This window comes from Poecilia formosa, unplaced genomic scaffold, assembly GCF_000485575.1.
Source record: "Poecilia formosa unplaced genomic scaffold, Poecilia_formosa-5.1.2 Scaffold115, whole genome shotgun sequence".
Taxonomy (NCBI): Eukaryota; Metazoa; Chordata; class Actinopteri; order Cyprinodontiformes; family Poeciliidae; genus Poecilia; species Poecilia formosa.
Window position 1 is genome coordinate 373,886 of NW_006800054.1, and position 25,964 is coordinate 399,849.

Here is a 25,964-nt window from a genome sequence, read left to right on the forward strand (position 1 = left end):
GGATTGTAAACCCACTCTAGAGATTGGAGGTTATCAAGGTGTGGGCTGTGGTTAGTGACACGCTCAAGAGCTGCCAGACAGATGTCCAATTTTGGCCCACACTCCGTTACGCCAAAGACATTAGAGGAGGAAACAGAAGTGGGGCTCAGTGGTCCAAAATAATTTTCAGACAAAAGTAATTTAGAAGTTAGATTGTGGACAGAGTGAGGTTCAGTTTGAAGTTTCCAGATTATTTGGGTAGTGTCAAATCTTCTGGCACTTTCCATGTTTTGTGAATTCATTTAAAGCCCTTCTTGTTTCCCCTCTACCTAAAAGCTGACTTGGCATCTTCCCATACTGGGGTTTTAGATTTCAGGCTATAACCCATTATCCCCTGAATAAATTGAAAAATCAGTATGTAGTGAAGCTATACACTAAGAATTGTTAGATTTACTGAAATAAATCATCTTGACATTTGTGTACCTTGTTAGTTAAATTTGTTCCAGCTATTGCCAGTTGCGGAGCTGGATGTGTGTGAAAGATGACAGGTCTGTACAAAAGCTGCATCCCCATTACTGGTATTAATGAAATGAATCGCATACAATTTCAGAAGAACTTTATTTGAAATATTACATATAAAATCTACATACAATTTATTCCACATTTAACATTTAACAACATGAATAAAAACAATTAAGACTCAATATGGAATGATTACTACATAGTACATAGTGGCCACTTGGTGACAGCTGGAAGTCAAAATTACTTTAAAAAGTATTCCAACATCAGCAATAAAACCTTTAAAACATGGAAATTGAGAAATTAATCTGAGACATCCATCTTCTCTTGTTTGACGTCTGAAAAACAAACAAACAAAAAAAACGTTTAAATGGTAAATGCAGGTTTGGAGAAAAGAAACAGACAGAAACCAAATTACCCACCAGCTGTAGCTTGTTCCTCCTTCATCCTGTCTGAGACGCATTTCTTAATCTCCAGGCCGATGGCTCTGGAGAGGGGGGGAGGGACAGCATTTCCAACCTGGGAGAGAAAACGCACGTCGTTTCTGATCACGAACTTATGTTTATTATTTTAGACACTTGATTATTTCATCTCCAAATGTAATTTTTTTTGGGGGGGAGGAGGGGAAATGCTTCTGTTAAATACCTGTCTGTGTTTGTCCAAGATGTTTCCAAAGAAGCGGTAGGTGTCGGGGAAGCCCTGAGAGCGAGCGCACTCCCTCACACTGACAACTCTGTGCTGCTCTGGATGCAGAACACGGCCCTGTAGTTACAGGTTTAGGTTAAAATCACAAGGAAAGAAAAAAAGAATTAGGTCTATTATGAAATAGAAGCATCCACATCTTACTCATGAGCCACACAATGAACTTCCATCTAACCTGAAAATTCTTCAGGTTAGATGGAAGGTATTGGATAATTGCTTTTGGGGGTTAGCCATGAAATTCTTGTCCAGAAAGCAAACGTACCTGCTTCCCCATGGGTTCAGGGTTGGTAACGGTTGTGCTGAAGAAGCCGTCCCACTCCAGTCTGCCGTACAGCCCGGCCCAGTGATTGTGGCGGTTCCCAGTGTGGGGCAGACACCAGGGGATCAGCGTGTTGAACTGCCTGTCGGCAGAGTCGCAGGTTTTCCCTAAAATAACCAGACATTTCATCAGCTGGAGATGCAAGCGTCATCATTTCTATTAGAAATCAAGTAAATGAACCTTGCACACCTCCTGCACAGGTGCAGACGCCTCTGAGAGCACCGGTGCTGCTGCGTCCGTTCTTCTTGTCGTGATGCGTGTAACGTAGCTTCTTTGTCGTAGTGCCGTCTTTTAACCGAACTTCAATGTTGGGCAGATCTCTCCAGTCGGAGCCCGGAGCCAGAGGGATGTGACGCATCCTGGCCTCAACCAGAGCACTCATGTCCTGAAAACAGAATTGATTATTTAACGTGAACTGCAGTAATTTGTGATGAGGTTATGTGAAAACTAAAATACACCTGACCTTGCAGATATGGTCTCTGAGAATGGGCTGGTACTGCGAGCCTCTGATCTGCCTCTGGAACCAGGACTGAGGTTCTCCGTTGTAGGAAATCTCCAAAGCAGCGGCACCGTTGCGAATCTCGGGCAGGTCAGACATGGTGTCCCTGACTGTGATGGTCCTGTAGATGCCACCGTTCCCTCTGATGGACAACAGAACAGTTAGATCCACAATCCTTACAGAGATCTGCAGACCTGCAGAGGTCAAACTTTGTTGTATTTTTTTTTACCTCGTCACGTTGCTGACGTATTTCTTCTCATCGACTGCCACGGTAAGCGAGCACGCTCTGGGAGCAAACACATGCAGAGGTTCAGGGTAGCGAGGAAGCTTCTCTCCTGGAGCAGCAGCCAGGATGATTGCCCTGCGGCGGGTCTGAGCAACGCCGTATTGACCGGCCTGATGAGCAGGAGAAAACAGATCTGGTTTAGCCTCAACAGGACAGTTTCAAACATCCACAACAGAAACGGAGCGGTCTGCACGGTGGTACCCACCTGAAGGACTCCAAAGGTGCACTGGTAGCCCATTCGCACCAGGCAGCGCAGAGTCAGCTTCAGGACCATGGAGTTCTTGAAGGATACAAAGTTCCTCACGTTTTCCAGCAGGAAGAACTTCGGTCGGTAGTAGTCGCAGTAACTGCATGAGGAGCCATTCAATTAGCAATCCAAACTGGATCGTCTTCCATGTAATTAATATTCATGGCGAGTCAACAAAACACTCACCTCAGATAGGAGACCACGAGTGAGTTTTTGAACTTAGAATAAGTGCGAGAATTGAAGCGGTTCATTCCACTGAAACCTTGGCAAGGAGGTCCGCCGCACAACATTTCTACATCTCCCTTCTGAGGCAGCTTTTGGCCAAGGGAGTTGGTCTTTTCTCCAGACATGACCAGCTTCAGGAGGACATTGCAGTCCTCTGTGAACACCGTGGTGCCAGGATTGTTGAGTCTGAACGCCTGTGCAGCAGGCTCCCACATCTCAATAGCCCAGAGGGTCTCGGAGATACCTGAAGGGAACACGGGATATCTGGAGGTTTCACGAGTTTAACTAGTATTGCCACAACATTTCAGAGCTGTTGCATATTTAAGGCCGACTTACATTCTTTAAAATTAACTCAAAACGTTTTAAGGACTTAATTTTAGAAATGTGAATTTAAAACTTTTTAATATGCACATACCCTGCAACAAGAGGAAATTATGGGCAACATATTTGTGTGAAATATTCTGGTAACTGAAATGCAATATGAACCTACCAGCCTGGTGGAAGCCTTCAGAAAGTCCACCACAGCCAGAGAAAACATCAAGGGTGCGATATTTTGGTACTTTAAGTGTCTGTGGTTCAGTGCGAGACTCTTGTGGTTCTTGTGATGCTTTTCCTTTGCCTTTGCCTGATAAGCGTAAAGTGAAATATCTGTCAGCAACAAATTCAAGAACATCAAGATATGCATGTAGGGCCTTTTTTTTTTTTTTCCAAAAAACCAACCTTTTCCTTTGCCCTTCCCCTTCCCTTTATGAACACATGAGCGGGCATGGTTAGGAGGATCTTCAAAACTCTTTGATTTAGCGTTGTAAGCCTGTAAAACAGAACAAATATCAGACATATGCTACACTTGAAGAGAAGCTTAGTTCAGGCAAATTTGAATTGACAGCAGAAAAACAGAAGAGGCAACAGCCGTACCTCCAGGAAATAGAAGCGGTCCGGTCCACCGCTGGAGTAATCTTGGACAGATTCATTCAGGTCTTCTGCGTACTCTACTTGACAACGTCCGAGAACCTCAGACATGCTAACTGTCACTTCCTCATCACTCCAGTAGAGCTGATTAATGTCTGTATGGTAACTGGCTTTGACACCTCTGTGTGTGTTCTCCGGCCTGATTATTTACACAAATATCTGTTAATTCTTCACTCCTTTACACAAAACCCCCCTTATAGATCCTGAAAATTAATGAAACATGTACCTGTAGAACTTGTAGAGCCTCAGCTTGACCTCTGAGCTGTCCGATTTTCCGTTGCTGCGGCGATGACAGAAAATCTCCTTGATGCGGCCAACACGGAAAGGCTCTGGGGCATCCAGGTTTGACCCCTTAATGTAGTCTGAAGACTTCCTGTAGTACTCTGGATACAGATCTTCATCCACATCCTCTTTCCTGTGGGAGCGCTTCACCGGGCTGGCTGGTTTCACACTGAAAAAAAACAAAAAAACAGAAAAAGGTAAACAGTCACCTGATGGTAACAGTCTTAAACTAAGACATTCAGTTGTTTTGTAGATCACCTAGAAACCAAATAGATCTAGATACAGAACTGATATGGGGTTCCTCAAGGCTACGTGCTCAGGTCTCGTCTATTCATTAATTTAGATTACTTCATATTAAAAAAATTCTTATACACAAACGGTTTTATATTTCTGTTTAAAGACATGACCAAGAGACACTTCTTATGACCGAGTTAGTGGATGGGACAGAGTTCCCTTTATGCAGAAAAAGAATGTTTTTGGCTTAAGAAGGTAAAGTTAGAGATCAGCACTAAACTAAACTCCTTACAGCTAAAGACCACCAAGCATACAAGAAACCTTGTTGGGGTTTCCTCTCTTTTATCATGCGACATTCTATTATTCTCTCTCTGTTCATTACTTATTTTACATCAAGCATTTTTACTTTGTTCATTATTCTTTGGAGAGATTTGCATGCTTTTTCATGGTTTTAAATTCCATAAATCACTTTGTTGCACTTTACTGCATAAAAAAAGTGCTCCACACAAAACAGTTCGTATGGACCATGACCCACATGTCAATTATTAGATCAGTCAGTCTACCACTCAAGTCAATCCTCAGTAAAATCGAGACAATTTCTCATAGACCATTTCATAACTTGCAGGTTGCTTGAATGACATCTTGTTTGTAGTCTATAAAGTACAGAACAATGAACCAAATTGCCTGACAGAATTGCTTGTAAGGTCACATCAGAAACTAGGAGGAGTACAGAAAGTGTTGGTTTCTTTTGCATAATTTACTGTAGCTTTTCCAGAAAAGTCAAAAAGGTCAGTGATTGGTTGGCTTCCAACAGTTTGTTTGCATCTCTGTTCTCAGTCACTGGACTTCTGATTGCACCAAATATAAATCAAGTTCATCTCCAGCAGCCTTGTTATATCTACCCGTTCGAGCTACAGAAACCCAATCACCTCTACTGTGTTTAAACAAGGAAACATTTTTTTGTTACCTAAAACTGAAGGCTTCAGGAGGCATGTAGACGCTGTCTCCAACTCTGAATTGTTCTCCCTTGAAGCAGGCCAACGCATACAGAGCCTTGTTGTCGCTGTCTTCGTTCTCCAGGGGTTCAAACGCTCGAGGCACTTCCTGCTCATCGCGCTCTTTAGTACGGGCGCAGCTGCCACAGAACCTAAATGAAAACGTAGCCAAGTTAATGAAACAACATCATAAAAAGCTAGAAAACTAAAGTAGTAACCCTTGGCATTATTCGATGCCAAACAAATTATTTTACATGCCTTTTTATTGATCTTATTGAACAGGTTAAAGTTTAAAAAGCCATTTACCTGAACTTGCAGTCTTCTGACTGTTCAGTCTTAGGAGGAGTCTCAAACCGAGCAAACTCGGTGTCATACCAGAACTGGTAGAAGAAACTCTTCCCATCGTCGTCAATCACCTTCAGGTCAACATCCACCCCACCCTGAAATAACCGGAGCCTCTAAATAAGCAATTCAGGACAAAATGCAATACACAGTGCATCAAGACTACCAACTGACCTCCATGAACCAGTTGTCTGATGGAGCTTTGTACATGACGTTCACTTTCCCCTGTACATAATTGAGCAGCATGTCTTCGCATTCATCGACAATAACCAGCTCCAGGGGATCAGAGGACTCTCCGAGGACTGTGTGGATCCCACGGAGGAACCAGTGGGCGTGAAACATCTTCCCATTATTGTCCTCCCACAATGACGTGATCCTGGAGAGGAATATCTCATTAGGTATTAGCAGGTTAGACTCTTGATGACGTTAGAGGACATAAAGAGATGTCATACCTTGCCAGATACAGGGGAGTGGACGGATCTTCTGATGAAACTGAGACGCAGTCTCCCACTTCCAGCACTTCATCGTTCAAGGAGACCTTCTTGTAGTACTGCCTCTTCCCTACGGTCTGAAGAGAATCAGAGTTAAAAACCCATGCCCACACCACCACCCCTATTTGACAAAAACGTGAGGTGCTTTGTAAGGAAGACTGTAAATTAAAAAATAAAAATGAATCACTTCCACACTGGATATTTTATGATTATTAAAAAAAACAAGATGTATGTTTTGCAAATAACTAACCTGACTTTCTGTTATAGAAAGCACAAGAATCATGTAATTGATTTGAGTTTCAACAAATCTGCCTCACTTCATGGTGATGTTAACAGGAAACTGTAAATCATGTTAACGGAAACATGCTTTTAGACAAACTTCAGCCTACAACTGCTGGTTTCCATGCATGTTGATGGTAATGCTACTGCCACCTGCTGGCAGAACGCAGGTATCACAGAATTTTGTTTTCTGATTGAAACCATCTAAACTCCCAAAATCTCAAGCAGTGAATCTTGTTTTGTTTTTTGTTTTGTCATTATGCAGATTGTGTTTGATAGAAAATCCAACCCTGTTATCACAACATTAAATCCTACCTCAACAGGCTCACCAACCCATGCGAGTTTGGACTGGGTCTGCCTCTTTTTCTTGGTTTGAAGAACCTTTTTGGTCTTCTCTGCTGGAACATCTTCCTCCTCGACATTCTCATCATCCTCAGCCTCCTTTACAGCAAGGTTTGGACATCTAAGGGAAAAGAATTACAAAGTTTAACATTAAAGAGAAAGAGCAAAATGAGATGAAAACCAAACAAAACAAACAAAAAAAAAAACAACTAAATTTGTGTTTTGTTTTGTTTTGTTGCTTTAACATCCTCACCTTCTCTGCTTACAAGCTTGCTTGCTTTTGCCACTTCCTCCAAATTTGATCATGTCCTTGCATGCTGTGCACTTGCCACAGTCAGGAGACTGGCACACCTAGGGTGACAAAATCAAACGTTTTATTCATGTAGAGGTGCAGAGAAGGATCACCGTAGCTTGGCATGAACCAGTTGGCCTTCTCCAACTCACTTCACAGACTCCACAACGCTGCCGTTTGACTCCTCCCTCCTTATCATTCTGCTCTATTTGATCAGCAAAGAAGGCGTCGAAAATCTGGTAGACCATCTTGGTTGTGGTGGCCTTGGTTGGTCCCTTGCTGTCCTTCTCGATCTTAGTTGGGTGGCGGATGGTCTGTCTTCTGGCAGCTCTCCTGTCAATGGAAGGCAGTTATTTAATTTGAAGCTGTTGTTTTGGTTTCCCCTCATCACATGTGGAGTGATGACGTTATGATGCTTCTGGCCGTTAAACCCCAGCGTAAGGCCATGCAACGCAACAAGCAAAGAAATAAAAACACGCACTCTAGATGGAAAAAGCATTTTGAAGTGAAGGTATTGAATGTGGAGAACTCATGATTGTAAAGATTTTTCCTCTTCTAGAGAGAAACTGTTTTTTTTTTTTTTTTAATGAACTACCAGTTTACACATCTCAAACCAAAAGTGAACACATTAATGTAGCAAAAACTAGACTGCTTTACAAACTTGCTGCTACGGCCTGAAGCCAAGTGTACATTTTACTGGCAGCAATTCACACACCTACTGATAAAAAATGCTATATTTAAACTAGGAAAATAATTTGGTACGTAAAGCAAAACCGTGGTTAAAAACAAAATGTTAGCATGAATTATGGTATGGATCTTTGAGTATCAAGCTTTGGAATGTTTCACACGAACACAGCCACAAACAAGCTAAATGCAATCACAGTAAAGCCTACCTACCAGTACAGCTGCATGCTGCATTAGGAAATGTTAAAGGAATATTAGATATCTGGGAGACGAGGAGTATAAATACACGAATACAAAAGTAGTAAAAAAACAACAACAGCTTGTTTACAGGAGCTTTCATCGTCGGCTCACGGTCACAGATCTTTACCTCTTTCCCAGGGTGACTCCTGCCAGTTTGATCAGATCTCTCATGCAGGGAGTAACAATGATTGGCTGCTCGTCTGAGTCGCCGGCCTCATCATAACTCTCCACTTGCTCCACCACGAACTGGGCGTGGCGCAGCAAGGTGTCTTCAGTGAAGCAGTTGAAGTTCAGTCCTGCTGGAGGGACGGTGGTCTGCAGGAAACAGACAGAGGCGATCAGCGCCGCAGCACAAAAGAAAAAAAAAAAAGCCTCAAAGTGCTCAAATTTTCACGCAAGAACTCACCTCAATCTTGTTGAGAAGATCTTCGTAGGTGGCGTCTGGGTTCTTCTGGAGGAATTCCACCACAATCTTGCTCATGTAGATTTTCTCCTGCATCAGTGCGAAAATGGGAGCGTACTCCTCGCTGGGCTCCATCAGGATGTAGTCAGCAAAAGCTGAACAAACGAAGACGATGTCAGCGAGTCGCTTAAACGGCGTAAGGCGTTTGGTAAGAAGAGGAGAACTTACATGTTGTGAATCCAATTAAAGCCTTTTCTCCTCCATCGAAACCAGTTATCCACCAGGCGTTGATGGGTCCAAGCTTTCTGGCAAAAACACCGCCTGAGTCGAAGAAAACGCAGCATATGTTGTAGAATTCCAAGCAACCAACAAAAGGTTTACGTCTCGAAGGAAACCGTCGTACTGGTTAAGCCCGGGCTGTCGTCATAGATCGGTTTCACATAGCAGCTGAAGTAAAGCTCCACGTTCTTCTCAATCAGCCCAGAGTCAAACGGGCAAAGATGGCCACGCTTGTCGTACACGCTGCAAAGAAACAACACACCACTTAGACAAGAACCATCACAGAGCACACGGCAGCTTGGATCCAGACCGGATCTCCATACCCGAAGTTTGTGATCCGGTGCTGTGGCAGATGGTCGTAACTCTCAAATCCGTCCTCATTAGCCTCAAACAGCGACAAACTCTCATGAGTTAACATCTCTGGCTCTTCAAGCTGAAGGTGGAGGTTAAAAATAGTCAGGTCTGGAATTAAACGCCACCCTGAAGGGGCTCTGACCATCTGAAAACACGAGGCTCTCACCGCGTTATCAGGATCCCCTTGAAACATCTTCAGATCCGGATCATCCAGATACTGCCTACAGTCAGGGCATTTAGGAGGCGGCGTCTGGAGAGAGAGAGAGAGAAAAAAAAAAATAGAAATAAGTCAAAGAAAAACACTGAAGCTGTTCATGTTGTTACAAACCACAGCATCAATGTTTAAAAGAAGCATCTCAATACCTTTGCAGCAGGTCCTGGTTTAGTAATCTTGGATTTTGACTCCTCTGGAGCAAGTCTGCAGAAAACAAGACAAAAGTTGGAAGTAATAAATTCACTCCAGGAGTAAAAAAGAAAAAAGAAATCTTTTGGGTAGGCAAGGACTTACTTTTCATCAGAATCCGCCTTGAGGCGTTTCTCCTCCTGAGTCTGCAACAAAGTGCAAAATAGATTTTTAACAAACACTGAAAGTCCAACCCTGATCAGACGTTCATATCGGGCTGACCAATAAAATCATCACCTCTTCAGCGTCGTCTTCTTTCTGCGCTTCATTTATTCCGTTGACAGCTTCTCCGTTCAAGTCCTCGGATTTGCGTTTCTGACTGTAAAGCAAATCCATTTAAATGTCAGCCACTTCCTGAGAGAAATAATTTGACTCTCCTTTTTCTTTTCAGAACACATGAAGCCGTTACGTACACTTTGGAGAACAGTGACAAGATGGTTGGCTGTTTGCCACTGTTTCTGGTGACTCTGGTGCTGGTCGGTGATTCTACGAAATAGTTTAGGAAATTAAAAAAGTCTCTCAAAACGTAAAAAAAAAAAAAAAAAATAATAATAATAATCAAAAATCAGAATTTGATGGAGCAAGTGTGAAACTAACTTTTAGTTTCAGAGTTTGCCTTGCTCCTGCGTCCACCTTTCCCTTTGAGAGCAGCTGGTGACTTGGTTTCTGTTTCTTCTCGTTCTGTCACCATATTTACATCTTCGTCCTCTTTATCTTTATGGGAGCCATTAGCAAACCCATTCGCCTTTCCATTCTGCTCCACGCCGTCCTCATGTGAGCCATTTTCAAGACGAAGCTCTTTGCCCAGCAAGACCTTAACTTTAGAGATGTAAACCTCCTGAGGAAAAAAAAAAAAGTTACAGTTAGACGGCAGATTATAGGAGCATCTTCATGAATAAGAAAATCATGAGGAAATGAATTTAAATGTGTCAAATACACAGTGACTCTTCTTAGGATTAGTTAATATGATTGTGACGTTAGAGCCGATTAAAACTTATAAATCTGACAAGACAAACCTAAGTATTACAAATCCGACTAAAGAAGATATTCTTAATATGGAAATGTTAGGTTAAGGCTAATCATGAAGAAAACTGCTAACTTGACAGTTGTCCAGCAGACGGTCAAACCGGCCACAGAAGCTCATCCTTAAACAAGTTCTCTCAGAGCTGTTCCTAAACACATTCATGGAAGGTTTTGGGGAAGGAAAAAGGTGGAAGGATTAAAGGATTAACTGTAGCCAAAAGAAGACTGAACAATGATGAAGCACTGGATTCATGTTGTTTCAGGTTCAATGTGAAGCTTCCACAGTTTGTGATGATTTGGGGGAGCAATGTCACCTTCAGCAGGTGATACAGGCTGTCTTATCAAAATCACCTCAAACACAGGGATGCACTCAGCAACCTTAAACCTCTGCTTGCTTCCTTGAGCTGATAAACTGTCTGGAGATTACATCCAAACAACACAAATGAGCTGAAGTCTGCTAATAAAGCACACACCTGACCGAATAAGTGGGTGATTTTAAGGTGTCTGTGGGACTTTATGGTCCCACAGAAACACTCTAAGCTACCATCACCAAATTTAACAGAAAAAAACAAACCAAGTTTTCATTTTTGCAACTGAATCAATAAAACAAATGTACTTTTCAATGTAGTGATATGTATTCATGTAGCTAGGCAAGAACAGAAATAAATACACAGAATCCCTGACCTTTGAGATTTCTGAATTCTTCATTTTCTCCTCCAGATTGGTCAGCTGGTCCTGAGCGTCATCGTGCAGGAAGTCCTGCACCAACCTTAGCTTCTCTTTCACCTGATCCTGAAATAACAGGTTCACAGTAATGACAATTTCAGGTAAAAAATAAAATAAAATAAAAATACAACACAAACTTACATGACACAATTACATTCCCTTAATTATGTCATGTTAAAAAATTCTGAAGCCAAACTTAATTTTATTAAATTCTAATGAAGCAGACGTAATAACTATTACAGCATGGGTCGCACGAAGCAGCCATACAGTGTTAGTGATTACAAACTTTACTTGCCTCCTCTGGAGAACCATCTTCATCCAGCATCTGCAACCTACACCGATAACACATGACAAGTTAACGTTACAGTTATCCCAAAGGAACAGCACGCTGACTTATATATCGTAATATTGAAATCACGTAAACAGAAAGAACGGGGAAAAAACATAAATAAGAAAACTTCATGAGTGGCGCCAAATCACGCACACGAACCCATCCATTGTGAGGCTAACCATGCTAGCAAGCTAATATCAGAAGGAAAAACTACCAGCTGAATTTGACAATTGGCAACAAGCTAACGCTAGCTGCAGATGCTACTGCAAGCAAAGCGGTGAAATTCAGCAGTCATAAGCAGCGGGGTAAGTGACAAATTTCCAGGCCTGCTGTTGTAACTCCTAAAATAACATAGGTTGCTATATACCTATCACAATATTAGCATTTTTTTTATATTACCATACCTCTTTCTCACGTCGTCGGGCAAAGACAAGGACGTTTTGGATGGCATCGTAAAAAGCTACTTAAAAGCCGAAAGACAGACACGATAAAACTGCTTTAAAACTGTTAAAACACCAGGTTGAGCCCGCTGTCATTAACCACAGCACGGATCCACAGTGACCCGCCAGTCTGTGGACGCTTCCTAACGTGGATGCTATGCAGTTCGGGCGCGCAGGCCGTGTTTTCGCGCGGAATGTAGCGTTGGGATTTGCGTGTCCTTTCCGGGAGCCGAATCTTTTGGCTTAGAACGCCAGCAAGAGCCGAGTCTTCCGTTTCCCAAATAGCTTCACTTCTTCTTGCCCTGGGAAATAACTTTTAATATGTAATTCATACATGGAAACACAATCCTAATCCTTTATTGATTATTGTTTTCTCAATGCAATAATTTTAACTTGGTTGATATAAAAAATGTTAGAAAATGCTTGTTTTTTTGTTGTTTTTTTTAATAAAGAACGTGTTTACACATTTTATAAAAAATCGCAGATTGTAAGAGGATGTGAAGACAGGAGTGGTACGAAAAGCTGCTTTCACTGGCTAGTTGAGCTTGACTCTTGTCCGTTTGCGGAATTGTCGCAGAACTGTCTTTTGAAAGAGGCTTAACACTGTGTCTATTTTTCAGTGTGATGGATGATCTTGGCTTATTTTTTAACTGAATCTCAGCATAAATAGTTTGGAATCATTATATCTTTCTAGTATGTCATTGTATACATGATATACAAAGTTAATATAAAATGGCCAGTAAAAGTTTTTCGGATGGTAGGTATCATTACTGAATATGCCAATAATGAGCTGGCACATCCAGCCGGCTCAGTTGCGAGCGATACAGCAGTAACGGAAACCCCGGCACTGCAAACGCTACCATTACAAAGACTTATGGGTAAAATACCCTATATATAAAATATACAATCTCTATTGAACTATTGAGTTGGGCTCACAAACGCATTTTATGTGTCGAATTTAGACCTCTTAAGTAGAACAGTTAGTATTAGGAGGCTAAATATTGCCCAAATTATACATGTTTGTAAATAAACAAACAGCCACGGTTTCCCCCTGATGTTTCACACTTGTTGAAGTCCGATAACAGGCGGAAGTAAAAAGAATATTGTTTACTAATGGGCAATAACAGAAATATCCATCTCGGCATTTGCGATTTGAACCTTTATAACACGCTTAGTATTCAAAAGTTAGTTTATTTTGTAGCTCTCCTTTATTGTAATCATATATCAAACGCATTCCTAACTCCACATTTCACTTTGGCAAAAATATTTTCAAATGCTCTAGGTTAAAACGGAAAAAAATAAAATAAAAAACACACACAGATGGGATTTAAATGCAGGGTTCCAACTATGTCTCACTGAAGTACGCAGAGGTAGTGGTGACAAAACCCCCTTCAAAAGGTAACTGGTTAATGGTACATAATGAATCAGCTGACTGTTTTCAGATAAACCACATTTGAACATTAAGCTTCTCTACCTTTTGCAGTGTTTTAGAATGTGTCCTAAAGCAGCTCAGTCATTCTGAGCTAATTTAGCAATGTTACGGTTCAGTCATTCTTGAGAATAGGGACAAAACAGGTCCTGTGGATAAAGCACAAAATTTGAATAAAATATACACAAAATATAGTTTTTTCAAATATCTGACTAAACTAACCTGGGTCATGTGAGCACAACATTGTATATTTTCCTGGTGTTTGCTGAATATTTTTTTATTTTAAGCGTTGTAGTAGGTGGATGGTGTCTGTAAAATCCCTTGTCCTGGAGCAGAACACAATACATTATAATAGTTTAAAACAATTAAAGGAATACTAAGATAATATATTATGACAATTAAATATAAGTATTCATATAAATAATTATAAAAGTATCAATAAACTGAATTAAAAATCATTTTTACATGTTTTCCAACTCCATTGAAATTTGTCCCAAGTTTCTGTCAACACCGTCAGACATAAAACGAATGTAAAAAAATCAGGCATTATTGGGGGGCACCAGAACTTCTGAGGACCCCATGACCACTTCCTTTCTCTTCCTTTGCTAAGAGGGCTAGTTAGCTCTGGTTAGCTTATGTTATTATTTAGTTTTTTTTTTTCTTTTTATTCCTAAGTTGCTTGTCACAACCATGATGTGTCAACACCATAACTGACAATTTACAAAACTTTGATTAAATTTTGTGAAATAAAAATTTTATTGTAGTATACTGTAAAGATTTCATGGACCTGATGAGCTACAATATATCTTCTTTCAGATTAACATCATATAAATTGAGGTAGTTTGGCATTTCGTCAACTCCGTCAGATGTCAACAAAATCAGAGTTTTTGTGACTCTTTCAGTGAAATTGTTGTCAAATCTCACTTAAATGTGCAATTAATTCATTTTAATGTATTTTACATAAATTGCATCACTTCGCATGTATCAAGTATTTCTTTTTACTCACTAGTTTGTCACCACTTTCAGTTCTGTGTCAACTCCGTCATGCACTGTCAACTCCATCAGATGGACTTTATGTTGTTTTTTATTTTAAATAATATTTATTTTGTTTGTTGAGAAGCATTTGTCTGTAAAACTGAGTAAAATATCACTAATGTGGTCATTAAAAAATATTTTATATTTATTTTTTGTCAGATGGTGATGACAAAGTTCTGGGTCAGGTCAATTAAAAATTAAAAAAAAATTGTGCAACTGGGAGCCTGCACCTTAGCATATTTACATTTCCAAAACATTATTTGTCATATTTGCATAAGGTTGAGAAATAATAATAAAAAAAAGTTTGGGGAAAATTTAAACCCATTTTGTTCCTATTCTCAAGAATCACTGGGTTCTATGGAGAGGGAGGTATTGGTTCATTCATTGGGCCCAGTTTCTAAATATGTCAGATTCTGAAATTCCTTTCTCCACTCCCCATCCACTCTCCCAAACCTTGCAGTACTAAATGCTGTTTACACAGAGAAAAATCAGCCACTACCCAGTAAGTAATGGCTGATTTTCCATCAGGTTCAAGAAAATTTCAAAGAATTCTAAGGACATGTATTTGAGTCATTTAGATTTTCAACTGTGGTTCTGGTCTAATAAAAGCATTTCATATCTTTCACTTCAGTTCACTCATCTCCCTATTGAATTTTCACTCTTCTGAGATTGGACTCCAGCAATATTTGCCGGGGTGGGAAACCCAAACCGCCCTCTTTTCTGAGACATCACACCTGAACTCCTTCTCTTCCAGATAGAGATAACTTCAGACCTTCATTTATCAGGTCAGTGCTGAATAGCTGAGATGTTTTGTGCAGGAAAACAGCAACGTCTGATCAGCTTACAGTTTTACTGTAATGTATGATTCAGATCCTACCTAGATTATGTTAGCTATTTGTCATACAGTCTGAATATTAAAAAAAAAGAATGTTCCCTGATAAATGAGACCAATATAAGTAACATTAAAACTTTTGATATCGAATATATAAATGTATCATGTAACCTCTTCAACTCAATTGAAAACAAACTGGAATCTTCTGGGTGTGACATAAGTAAACAAATGGTGTGTTTATATAAATCTGAATGACTCTAAACTTTGTCCTTGCAGTCACTTTCAAAACCTAAAGAGGTTTTGAGGTTTTGCATTATAACCCTCTTCAGTTCAGCTAACAGATTGTTAATATGATTCAGGCCTTTTCTCTGGTTGAGCTGTCATAGAAGTGTAATATTCTTCTTTTAAGGTCTATATTGTGTTGTTGACTGTGGTTCACGGGGTAGGGATTCGTTCTGTAACCAAAAGGTTTCTGGTTCAACCCCCCAGTTTGTTTGCCCCTTGTGTTGTGCCCTTTGACAGCTCACCCACCTCACCTGTTGGGACCCCGGTGGCAGACAAGCTTCTGGGTAGCGGTGGCTACAGTGCGGCTTACCGCCATAAGGGTGTGAATAGCTACAGTTATTCACACAACTTGAGGTCACTGAACTTGGCAAAAAAAAAAAAATGCTATGCAAATGCGGGCAACTTACCATTTGTTGCCATTTCTGTTTATCATCAGCTGTTTAGTGTCCTTCACTGATTGGTACTTGAAACTGTTCATAATTCTCCTTGTCTGTTCCATGGAAATAAACAGTGCCTTAAAGTATGATGCTACAACTGCGATGCCTCCAAGTGTTAAATGTGTTTTAACACATTTTCCTCAAAAAGGTTTTTGAGATACTTAAATGTGTTTTAACACATTTTGTCCAGCAGGCTTTTGGGATACTTAACTGTGTTTTTTCTAAATTTATCTGGACTTGGACGACAGTATTCCATTATTTATCTAATGCCTTGGAAATTAATTGTATGTAATTTTCTAATTTATCAAATTGGAAGCTCTCCACAGAGAATTAAAAGATTTGTGATGTGACAGACATGTTGCTTTCGTAAATGATCAGCTATTTGCTTGTTTTACCACAAGATGGCATCATGTAGCCACTATCCAAAGAAAGCCATTCTGACCAACAACGAGAACACTTTAAATATGAACACAGATATTATATGCTGTCTTCATGCGATTGAATGGAAAATGTTTAAAGCGGAAGTGTAAAGTGTGTTTTTATTGCTGGACACAAACGGGGAAATCTTACTCTTGGTGCCATTTTGTCTTGGGAGATTATCTCCTAAATAACCCCAAAGAACACTAAGCACAGAAATAACTAACAGAGGTTTTATGCGAAGGGAGGATTTCAACATTTTCTATTAAAACCTCACCTACAGGTTTCCAAATCTGGTTTAATATCTGTTAAGGCACTAAGACTTGGCAGCCCGCCCAGTAGCACAGCCTCCTGGGATTGATTCAGCCAATGTTCCCACCCAGGAATTCTGGATGTCTGACGGGAAACAGGCCCAACTCTCCCAAGGCCACTATAAGTCAGTCTCTCCCTTCACCCCAATACTTCCTCCACGCCCCCCAAAAAAATGCCTCCAGGGGGTTTTATGCTGTGCTTCTCTCAAGACAAACTATCTCAAAAACAGACAGCTTTCTTTGCCACACCCCACTTCATCATCCCCGCTCTCTGCCCAGTTTCCCATCATTGCCCGGTCTTGCTTTAGCCTTTAAGCTACTGAATAATTTTATTAGGTAAGAAAGCCGTGATTAATGCCCACGCAGCATTTGCACGCACGATTCCCGGCTTTCAAGTTGAAGCTAGTGCTCCTCTGACCTTGTCAGAGCATGTTTGGATTTAATGCTGCATTTTAAATACTTTGCAGATCTAGGCACAACAACAGAACATCTCTGGGCCTGCAGAGAGGCCCCAGCTGCCTCCGAATTTCTTCACAGCCTGAAATGAAACTCGAGCACGCAAAATTTGTTTCGGTATGTCATTTATTTGATAAAACTGGAATGCATTTAACAAAAGGTTTAAGTACCTCCATTAGTGTTTAGGATTGTACCAATTTAACACAGGCAGCGTGCTACAGAACACACAAAGCTATTGCACACAAGACATTTCATACCACACAGAAAATCATACATACTGTACAAAGATACAACATAATTACACATTGCTATTTATAATATTTGTCAAACAAAAACATCGACATACACTGAAAATCATACAGATTAAAACACTGTTCCATCCAAAAGGGGTAAAAAAAAAAACAGGGGAAATTTAAACATCACTGAAGCTGCCAAAGTGCTTTTCACCATTTCTACTTGGCTGTCTAAATGCAAATGTTACTCTTAAAAAAAAATAAAAATACTAACGGAGAGGAAAAGTTTTCAATGTCTGTCTACAGGAAGGTTAGTGTAACCCTGAACAACAGGAAAAGGACAGTTGAAAACAGGACTTCCTAGATCTGGAGGAAGTTGCATGTTTTATGTCAGAGAATGAAGAAGCATTTCTCCCAGGAGGGCAGATCCCTCCTGTGCGTTTTGAAACCGGATCTTCTCCCATCCTACAGAGGCGGTGAGGGGTCGGGTGGGGTCTTTGGAAAGACGAGTGGTTGTTTACGCTTTTAGTCGCGCAAAGCATTATGGCTAGCAAAATAAACTATTAATTAATTTCTTGTTCTTGGTGCAAGACGAGTTCACAGTGAGGGTGATCTACTCTGTTCATGCCACTCTCTGCTCATCAGTGACTTGGCATTTCAAAATCCTGATCTATAATACTGTCTAGAACGGAGGGCGCGCGCTCCGACACTTCATTCATACATTCAGCCTTTTTTCTCTCTCTCAGAGGAAGGCACAAGCAGAAATTGGTACACGGCTGCTATATGGCCACAACACTGTCAGGGCAAAAATCAGTCTGAGAGCCGTTAACGAGTGAAATTCATCAGCGCCAAATAACCTGATGTGCTTTCTGGTTTGGCCTTCCTCAGTGGAAACAATTAGGATTTAGAAGACAACTACAAAAAGCAAGAGATACACAGTTTGAGAGGGAACATGGGAGAAGAAGTGTTAGTGGTGGAAGCTGGAGTATATAGTAAAAACATTACACTTACAAAAATGCCTTACATTTTCATCATGCACTAAATAAAGCAGATTATGTACTTTTGTTGTGGTTATTCAATTTGGTTAAGCAAGGCTATATAGGGAATATTTAGTTGTTTTTTGCTGAAAAATCACTCAGTGTGGTCTGGGTTACGTGGAGTGCTCATTGTTGCAAATTTCTTCCTCTTTTATAGAAAGGTGTGGTGGATTTCTACCTGTCTCTCTACAAAGAAGAGTGATGCAGTCAAAGGTTACACAGGTCCATCTGCATGCTAACCGTCAAAAGTACATTTGCAAGCTTTGCATTGACACAGCTCAATCTAACTAGGATGTTACGCATCCTGATTTTGGTTTTTGATACACATTTGCAAGTTTAAAGACAAAAAAAATATATAAAAATGGTTTGCTCCATATCCACTGATAAATGTATCTAGCTGCAAAGCTTTTTTCACATTTCTCAACTTTTTTTCTTTTTCATATGTTGAATTGGTTGCCTCTAATAATGTTTTAACACCTGTTTCACAGCTGAACATTGAACAAGTTCACACAGTTTTATGTGAAAAGCACTCTGCGTCATGTAATGTGTCCCAACATACAGCTGGGTCCCAACCGGTCCAGAAGTCCAGTCCCAGCACATGCTGGCTTCTCTGCTAACATCTGTCCACCTCATCATCACGTCCCTCTGTTTCGTGCACACACAAAGCCCTCAAGTCAGACACAGGTGGTACACGTTTGCATGATGGGTGTGGTCTGGTGTTCGAATTTGTTGGTGCAATGTTCCAGAGAGCTGGAGCTCTTCAGCTGGACCAGGCAGCGTTCCGTCGGCCGGCCGCTCTGCAGCACACCCCAGCAGCACAGCACACGCAGGAACTCCCTCCTCATGTCTTTGCTGCGCAGCACGTAGATCATTGGGTTAAGCGCAGAGTTCAGAGTGGCAAAGCCAAAAAACATATCTGGTTTGCGGAGCACAGGGCAGTCATGGATGTTGCAGAACGAATCCAGGAGCAGCAAGATAAAAACTGGCAGCCAGCACATGATGAAGACACCCAGCACAATTGTGACTGTTTTCAAAAGCGAATATGCTTGGGAGTTAGTTGCTTCCTGTTGGCTGGAGCGAACGATCAAATAGATCTTCACATAAAGGATCACAATGGAGAGCAGTATGAGGGTAAAAATGGAGACAACGAATAGTATGTATCTCTTGGAGTAGAGCGGCAGCACGACTGAGCACTCAGGGAAGTTGTCGATGCAGTTCCATCCCAAGATGGGAAGCCCTCCGAGCAGAATCGAGGTGACCCAACAGGCTCCTATCAACAGAAACATGCGGCACGTTTTGGTGGAGCCGTACACTTTGACTTTGGTGATCGCAATAAAGCGCTCTATAGCTATCGCCAGCAAGCTGAAGACAGAAGCAGCCAGGGCGATGAAGGCTGTGCCTTCTCTGATGAACCACTGCACAGGGGTGAGTTCTAGGGTCATTGGCCCTGACAGCAATATATTGGCTATGTAGGCAGAGCCAGCCAGCAGGTCAGAGAACGCCAGGTTGCCGATGAAGAAGAACATGGCTGAGTGGAACTTCTTGTTGCGGAAGACAGAAAGTAAGACCAAAAGATTCTCGAGGATGATGATGATGCAGAGGACCACAAGGACAAGATTAAGTTCACCGAGCTGTTTTTTACCTTCATAGAGTTTCGTTGTGTTCGCCACTGTCTCGTTCTTAGCACAGGCATAGTATTCTATGATCAGATCCTTTTCATAGTACCGATCGTATATGCTCATCTTGGTGGCAAGGGGGCAGAGCCCAGTAGCTTTGCAGCAAAGATTCATTCAAACTGTGGAGTTGAGCAGAGCCTCAAGGGAATCAATTACTGCCTTTTTGGAAAGGACAGTAAAGCAGTTGTGGGAGGGAGGGGGACGGGGGCTGCTTGTCCTACAGTCACGTCTCAGGAGCCGTTATGTGTGTCACCTGTAGATAAACAGAAAGAGAGAATGCAAAAGTTAGTGTCAATGGAAATAAAAACAAACAGAGAATAAGCAAATAGAAAGTCAAAGATTAATGTACTTAATGTATCCAGGTAACATGTAGATTATTTTGAACTGTGAAAAATAAGCGTTGAAAGACTAAGACCAAAGTCAAACAATTTCTAGCAAACGACGAGATCTACAATAAAAGAAGTTTGCATTTTATCTTCCCAGCCGATCAAAAATGACAAACGAAGAGCACGTTTCACACGGAAACTCTGCTCACACTTTGCATACCGTCACCGCAATATACTCCCAAGGAAAATTCAAATCTTCACCAGTGGAATAAGTCATTTACTTTGACTTTTAACGGTGAACCTGCACAGGCAGACGTCATTCTCCAGGTGAAAGAAAGAATCCTCTGTGAGCGTTGAAACAAAGGGCCGCTCTCTCAGTCTGAAGGGGACATTCCTCTAACCCTGTCCGAGCACTCAGCTGTCAACACACCGCATTGTTGTGCGGAGTGAGCCATTCCACTCTAGCGAGCTACCTCTTGAAGCTTCAGCATAGCATGTGGATCAGCTCGCACTCCTCGCCCTGACCTGCCCAACCGCCCACCTCCCCATCCACCTCCAGTCAGCTGAGAAAAGCCAGCAGCAAATCAAACAGATACCTGGCAGGAAGAAGCGGGGGCTTCTTAACAGAAAATGCTTGTTAAGACTTGAATGTGCTTTGCACTATTACTTCCACTTTTGCATATTACTGGTGCAAAATAAAAAAAAAAGAAGAAAAGAAAAAATTTCACTTGGGGCACTATTATGCCATGTTAATTTTTTTTACCAAATGAAGCACCTGTGTAGTCAATTCAACTTAATTTGAGTTGAGTCATGCTCCTGAAGGCAAAAAGACCTCTCCACACACTGTCATGGTTTCCCATTAGTCTTTTATAGGGGGCAGCCTTCTCGCAAATGTAAGAAAATAAAAAAAATTAAACAGATGGACGCTTCACGACTGAGCACAAAGAGGAGTTGGAGGCTCTGGAAATCTAATTAGAGGTGAAGCCGGTGTCTTAAACCTGTCAAAAGTAACACGATCCCTCTACAGACCAGCTCCCAGGGTAATTCAAGACTGATGATTCCTTCCTCCGCCTGCATTTGTTCTCCTGGACGGCTGCAGCTATTTTTATTTTTTTTCTACATAAATGGATGGAAACTACGCCTGGACCGCCTCACTCTTCTGCTGGGCTTAGAGTCAGAACCTGGAAGGGTGGGAGATAAAGACAGAACGGGGACAAAGGCAGACGGGGATCAGGCATGTGGAACGGCATCTGGACACAAAGGCAAGAATCTGAGGATCTGTGACGTGAACACTCGCAGAGAAAAACCAACTCAGTGCAAACTTGCACAAAAGAAGAAAAATATTCCTCCCCACACAAAGTCAATAGTGACACCCTGATATTATTGAGGTGAAATATTCCCCTGCGTACAGGTAGGTTAAGCAAACAGCTGCTTCTGGCTGCCAGCTAGAACTAGAACAGTGCTTCCTCAAGAAAGAACGACAAACAATAGGCGCCTTCAGCGTGGACGGCGGCGGCAGCCTTCTGTCTTCATAACGGAGGAGCACACATGCATTTGGCTGCTGACACTGTATCATAACAGGAATATATTCGCGGTCGAGCACTCTGTTATCGAACTGCCATCTCAGGAGGCCTGTCTTCTCCTCATCCCTTTTAGCTCCATTTATAGACATAAATGCGAGACTTGAGCTTAGGCACATGTGCCTACTGCAGCAGGGTAATTACATTAGGTTGCATTATTGGAGGATAATGATTTTATTCATGCTGCATCTCCACAGAGCTCTGTCTGCTAAGAAAGCCACAGGGTTTTCTTTGTTTCATTTTGGTCTGGTTTTTGCAGGACAAGCTGCGTCTCTCCTTCTGCTGTGTGTGGACAACTCAAGGTCCTCTTGTCGCAGAGGAGTCTTTGCCGTCTGTCAATAAGGGATTTGGCTGCATGTGGGGAAACCTGACAGGCTGGTTTGCTTGCAGCAGTGTTTTGTATTTGGCCCTGCCCTTCTACCTGCCATGTGCCATTTGGAGGATTTCCCTTGGTGATTGGTCAGCCGCACTACAGACTCCCTGCAATGTAAACCAACCCCCATCCACGCCCCACTCCTTCCCATAAGCCTTTGTTAAAATTGTGCCCCACGTTCGACCCAGACACCCGGCGTCACACATTCAGACAAAACTTGTCAAAAATCCAGTCATGCTGTTCCTGACAAGCAGAGAACAGAAAGAACTTAAAGAAAATTAGCTTCAGTGGTTCAGCCAAGCAGTCTAAGTAAGACAAGAGTTGTTGTTTTTTTGTCGTGAAGACGCTTTTGCTTTTTTGTCCCCACAATTTCAGCCTTTCAGATACATTTCAGTAGCATACAAAGATTAGCTGAGAAAGTAATACAAGCAGTTTTCAAATTGTGATTTAATTTAATCATAGAAAAAAAAAAGCTATCCGAAGCAACGTATGTGAGAGAAATTACTGCCCCCTTCTCCTAATAACTGGGTGTGCCAGCCTTGGAAGCAGAAACTGCCATCTGACGTTTGCAGTTATTGCCAATAAGTCTTAGAAATGAAGAACTTTGGCCCCCACTTCTTGCAGCATTGTCTTAAGCAAACTTAACTGTCTTCAAGCACAAACGAAAGGTTTAAGATCATGCCAATGAGATTACAAAATATAGTCATTTTGTGTGTGTTTTTTTTAGCCATTCAGAGGTGGACTTAATCGTCTGCCTTGGATCACTGATCTGCAGCAAAACCTAAGTGTGTTTGGGCCTAAGAACATCGCTAGACATTCTCCTTCAGGATTTTCTGAAAGTGACTAGTATTCATTGATCCAGTTAAATCAGCAAAAAAGTCCCCAGATTATCGCACCACCACCATCATGTTTAACTCTTGGTCTGATGTTCTTTTATCGGTTTCTGCTTGATCTAATGGGACGCACACCTTCCAGTTTTTTCTTTTCTTCACTCGACAGAACATCTCCCAGAAAGTCCTGGAGACGACCAAGACGTGTGTTAAGAAATGCGAGACGTGTTAGTTTTGTTCGCACCATAACTCTCACAGATAGCATTTTTTGCCAAGTCTCTTCTTTATTGTTGAATCATAAATATTTAGCTTAACTCAGGGCTTTGAGAACTCCTGCACGGGTTGGCTTTTGGATGTTGACAGACCGACCACTTCTAGGAAGGCTCCACATTTTCTCCATTTGCAGATGATACTTTTTAAAGATATTTTATCCTACTTCAAATCACCAGACAGGTTTTATTTAAGTGGTCCTTTAAGTCAAAAGGTCAAGCACCAATCAGCCCTGGGTGTGACTAATTGAAACTGGACTTTTGTGCTTCATGACAGTTTGTTCATGATTAAACATGAGGTGCCAAAGGGGGTTACTTATTCACACAGGGTAAGGTTTGCTTGTTTGCATTGCCTTTTTCCATCTACTCATATTATAAATATGCAAATAAACATTTACCCACAGAATCATTGGATGCTATCAGAATTCAATTTGGTGATCCTAAAATATGTAAGTGACAAAATAAGTAAGTTTTACTTAGCAGTCTGTATAATTAAACTGTATAGTGCAGTATTAGTGTTACACTTTATAGAGATGCAAAGTTCGAAGAGGAAGAAAGTACAAGTTTATAATAGTACAGGAATTTTAAGTCCAACATTATTTATGTAAAAAGCAGAGCATCGCTGGCGTGTCCTGCATTGTAAATACAGCTGAAGACATAGTTGGGCTACAAAATTCAACATCCTGCCTGAATTTAGCAGCAAGGCCCACAGACATTTTCTAGGAGGTGATAAAAAGAAACAGCCTGAGAGCAAAGATATAAATCAAGTGACAGAAGTAAAAGGAAGCCAAAGAAGAGACAGGATATCCTTTTCAAAAACACAAAAACATAAAGCCAAGACTACATTTCACATGTGAGAAAAGATTCAAAAGGTGTTCGTGTGCACATTCCCATGAACTCATGCCACCGAATGGTTTGTGTTGTCGCAGCTCTGCCCACATTTGAACACCACATATCACAGCTGCACAGTATTTTGCACAGAAATCTTTTTTTAAAAAACCATGCAAAAGATGAAGCAAAAGGTTTGCGCTTGAAAGCTGACTCTTGCTACCTGATAATCCTATCAGGAGACAGGCCTCCCTCCATCAACATGGGACTACAGACCGCACAAAAGCCCTCTGGTGCTTTCCCAGAAACACCCAATAAGCCCCAATTAGCAGACTGCCACCTCTCTAAAATACGAAGCAACACCGCATCATTACATCGCCTGCGAGCCGTGGCTCCGCACTTCAACCTCACTTCACTTTCTCCTGGTGTAAAAGCTCTTGGATCAACGAGGCTCCCCGGCTTTGAGACGGCATTTCCACCTCACGATCTGCAGCAACCGTCTTAGATAAGACACAAAAAAGCTGAAATTTAGGCAGTTTGTATTTGCATCTTATCTTGTTTGCATTCAAATGTTTTCACAGGCTGTTTAGTCAGATGAGTCACAAAAGCCTGTGTGGCAGTTCAGCAGTTTGTGGTCTGAAACGTAAACGTAACGTATCTTCTCCCATCTGCCCTTCATCCTCCTTGCACACAAGCCGCTGTAGCAATAACAAACACAACCAATCCAGCTTCTGGTGCTACTCTAAAGGATGTGTGTTTAGACTTTAAAAGGAATGTTTTTTTTTATGCTAGGATTATTATAAAAGGATATTAATTACGGTTGGAGCCTATTTATCTTCAGTGGTTTAATGACTTCCTTTGCTAAGAGACATCAGGCTGAAAGCCATTTCATAAGCAGAAATTAAATAATCCACAATGATCACAGAGAACCGTACTACTTCTGCCACAACTACTGCGATCAGTTCTTTCCTTGTCAGTTTCACAGCTTTTAATAGAAAGGCTAATTTTATCTGTAAAAGAACTGTGACCTACATCTTTCTTCTTCCTTCACTTTTTTTTCATTTATTACATTCCTCTGCTGACTCTTTAACCCTTTAGTGTTTCGTTGACATGGTTTAATAAATTACAGCCAAGAATTAAACCACGTATGTACAATTTAATACAGATATCTGCATAAAAAGACACAAAACATTTTCCCTTTAATGTCTGACAATGACTCCTGTTTTAGGTGGTTAGATCAATCAATCAATAAATCAATCAATCAATCAATCAATCAATCAATCAATCAATCAATCAATCAATCAATCAATCAATCAATCAATCAATCAATCAATCAAATTTTATTTGTATAGCACATTTCATCAGCAAGGCATTTCAAGGTGCTTTACATAATTAAAGGAAAAATAAGAACAGCATGTGACATTGAATAAACAGTAAGAAAGACAAAGAGATTTTGAAAAAAAAAAGAAAAAGATTAAAAAAGATTAAAAAAAATATAAAAACATACTTTTGTTACGGAATTTAAGCGCCTGTCGTCGCCGGACTCCGCCGTCCATTTAACACGGGTATTATCCAGGCCCCGTCGGCTGACAGGACGGAATTTACAGATTTTTTGTCAAAACGCCATTTGACAAGGATTCTCACACCTCAGAGTTTTAGTCAAAACGCCATTTAACAAGGATTCTCACACCTCAGAGTTTTAGTCAAAACGCCATTTAACAAGGA

General features: G+C 41.1%; 2 protein-coding genes across 5 annotated transcripts in view; both read right to left on the reverse strand.

Moving 5' to 3' along the window:
* Positions 1 to 578: 578 nt before the first annotated feature.
* Positions 579 to 12,090, reverse strand: dnmt1 (DNA (cytosine-5-)-methyltransferase 1). 2 transcript variants are annotated; one of them, XM_016675535.1, is made up of 35 exons: positions 11,850 to 12,090; positions 11,410 to 11,446; positions 11,073 to 11,180; positions 9,963 to 10,203; positions 9,779 to 9,851; positions 9,603 to 9,684; positions 9,471 to 9,511; positions 9,326 to 9,380; positions 9,129 to 9,212; positions 8,932 to 9,041; positions 8,733 to 8,851; positions 8,558 to 8,650; positions 8,333 to 8,484; positions 8,054 to 8,241; positions 7,900 to 7,914; positions 7,155 to 7,335; positions 6,964 to 7,061; positions 6,684 to 6,831; positions 6,051 to 6,166; positions 5,773 to 5,974; positions 5,563 to 5,696; positions 5,229 to 5,408; positions 3,972 to 4,196; positions 3,692 to 3,884; positions 3,497 to 3,587; positions 3,267 to 3,401; positions 2,738 to 3,020; positions 2,510 to 2,651; positions 2,248 to 2,414; positions 1,983 to 2,160; positions 1,709 to 1,904; positions 1,463 to 1,626; positions 1,144 to 1,260; positions 921 to 1,017; positions 579 to 836 (listed from the first exon to the last, which is right to left on the reverse strand). In XM_016675535.1, the coding sequence occupies exons 1-35, from the start codon at positions 11,894 to 11,896 to the stop codon at positions 802 to 804; spliced, it is 4,527 nt and encodes a 1,508-aa protein (XP_016531021.1). In that variant the 5' UTR covers positions 11,897 to 12,090; the 3' UTR covers positions 579 to 801. The 2 variants fall into 2 exon arrangements, with proteins under 2 accessions (XP_016531021.1, XP_007560440.1); XM_007560378.2 differs by lacking the exon at positions 7,900 to 7,914.
* Positions 12,091 to 17,199: 5,109 nt separating this feature from the next.
* Positions 17,200 to 25,964, reverse strand: part of s1pr2 (sphingosine-1-phosphate receptor 2) — a 19,125-nt gene continuing 10,360 nt past the window's right edge. For all 3 annotated transcript variants that reach the window (XM_007560380.2, XM_007560381.2, XM_007560379.2), the window contains one exon: positions 17,200 to 20,286. In XM_007560380.2, the coding sequence (XP_007560442.1) occupies positions 19,032 to 20,147 (1,116 nt within the window). In that variant the 5' untranslated portion in view covers positions 20,148 to 20,286 and the 3' untranslated portion in view covers positions 17,200 to 19,031. The remainder of the gene's footprint in view (positions 20,287 to 25,964) is intronic.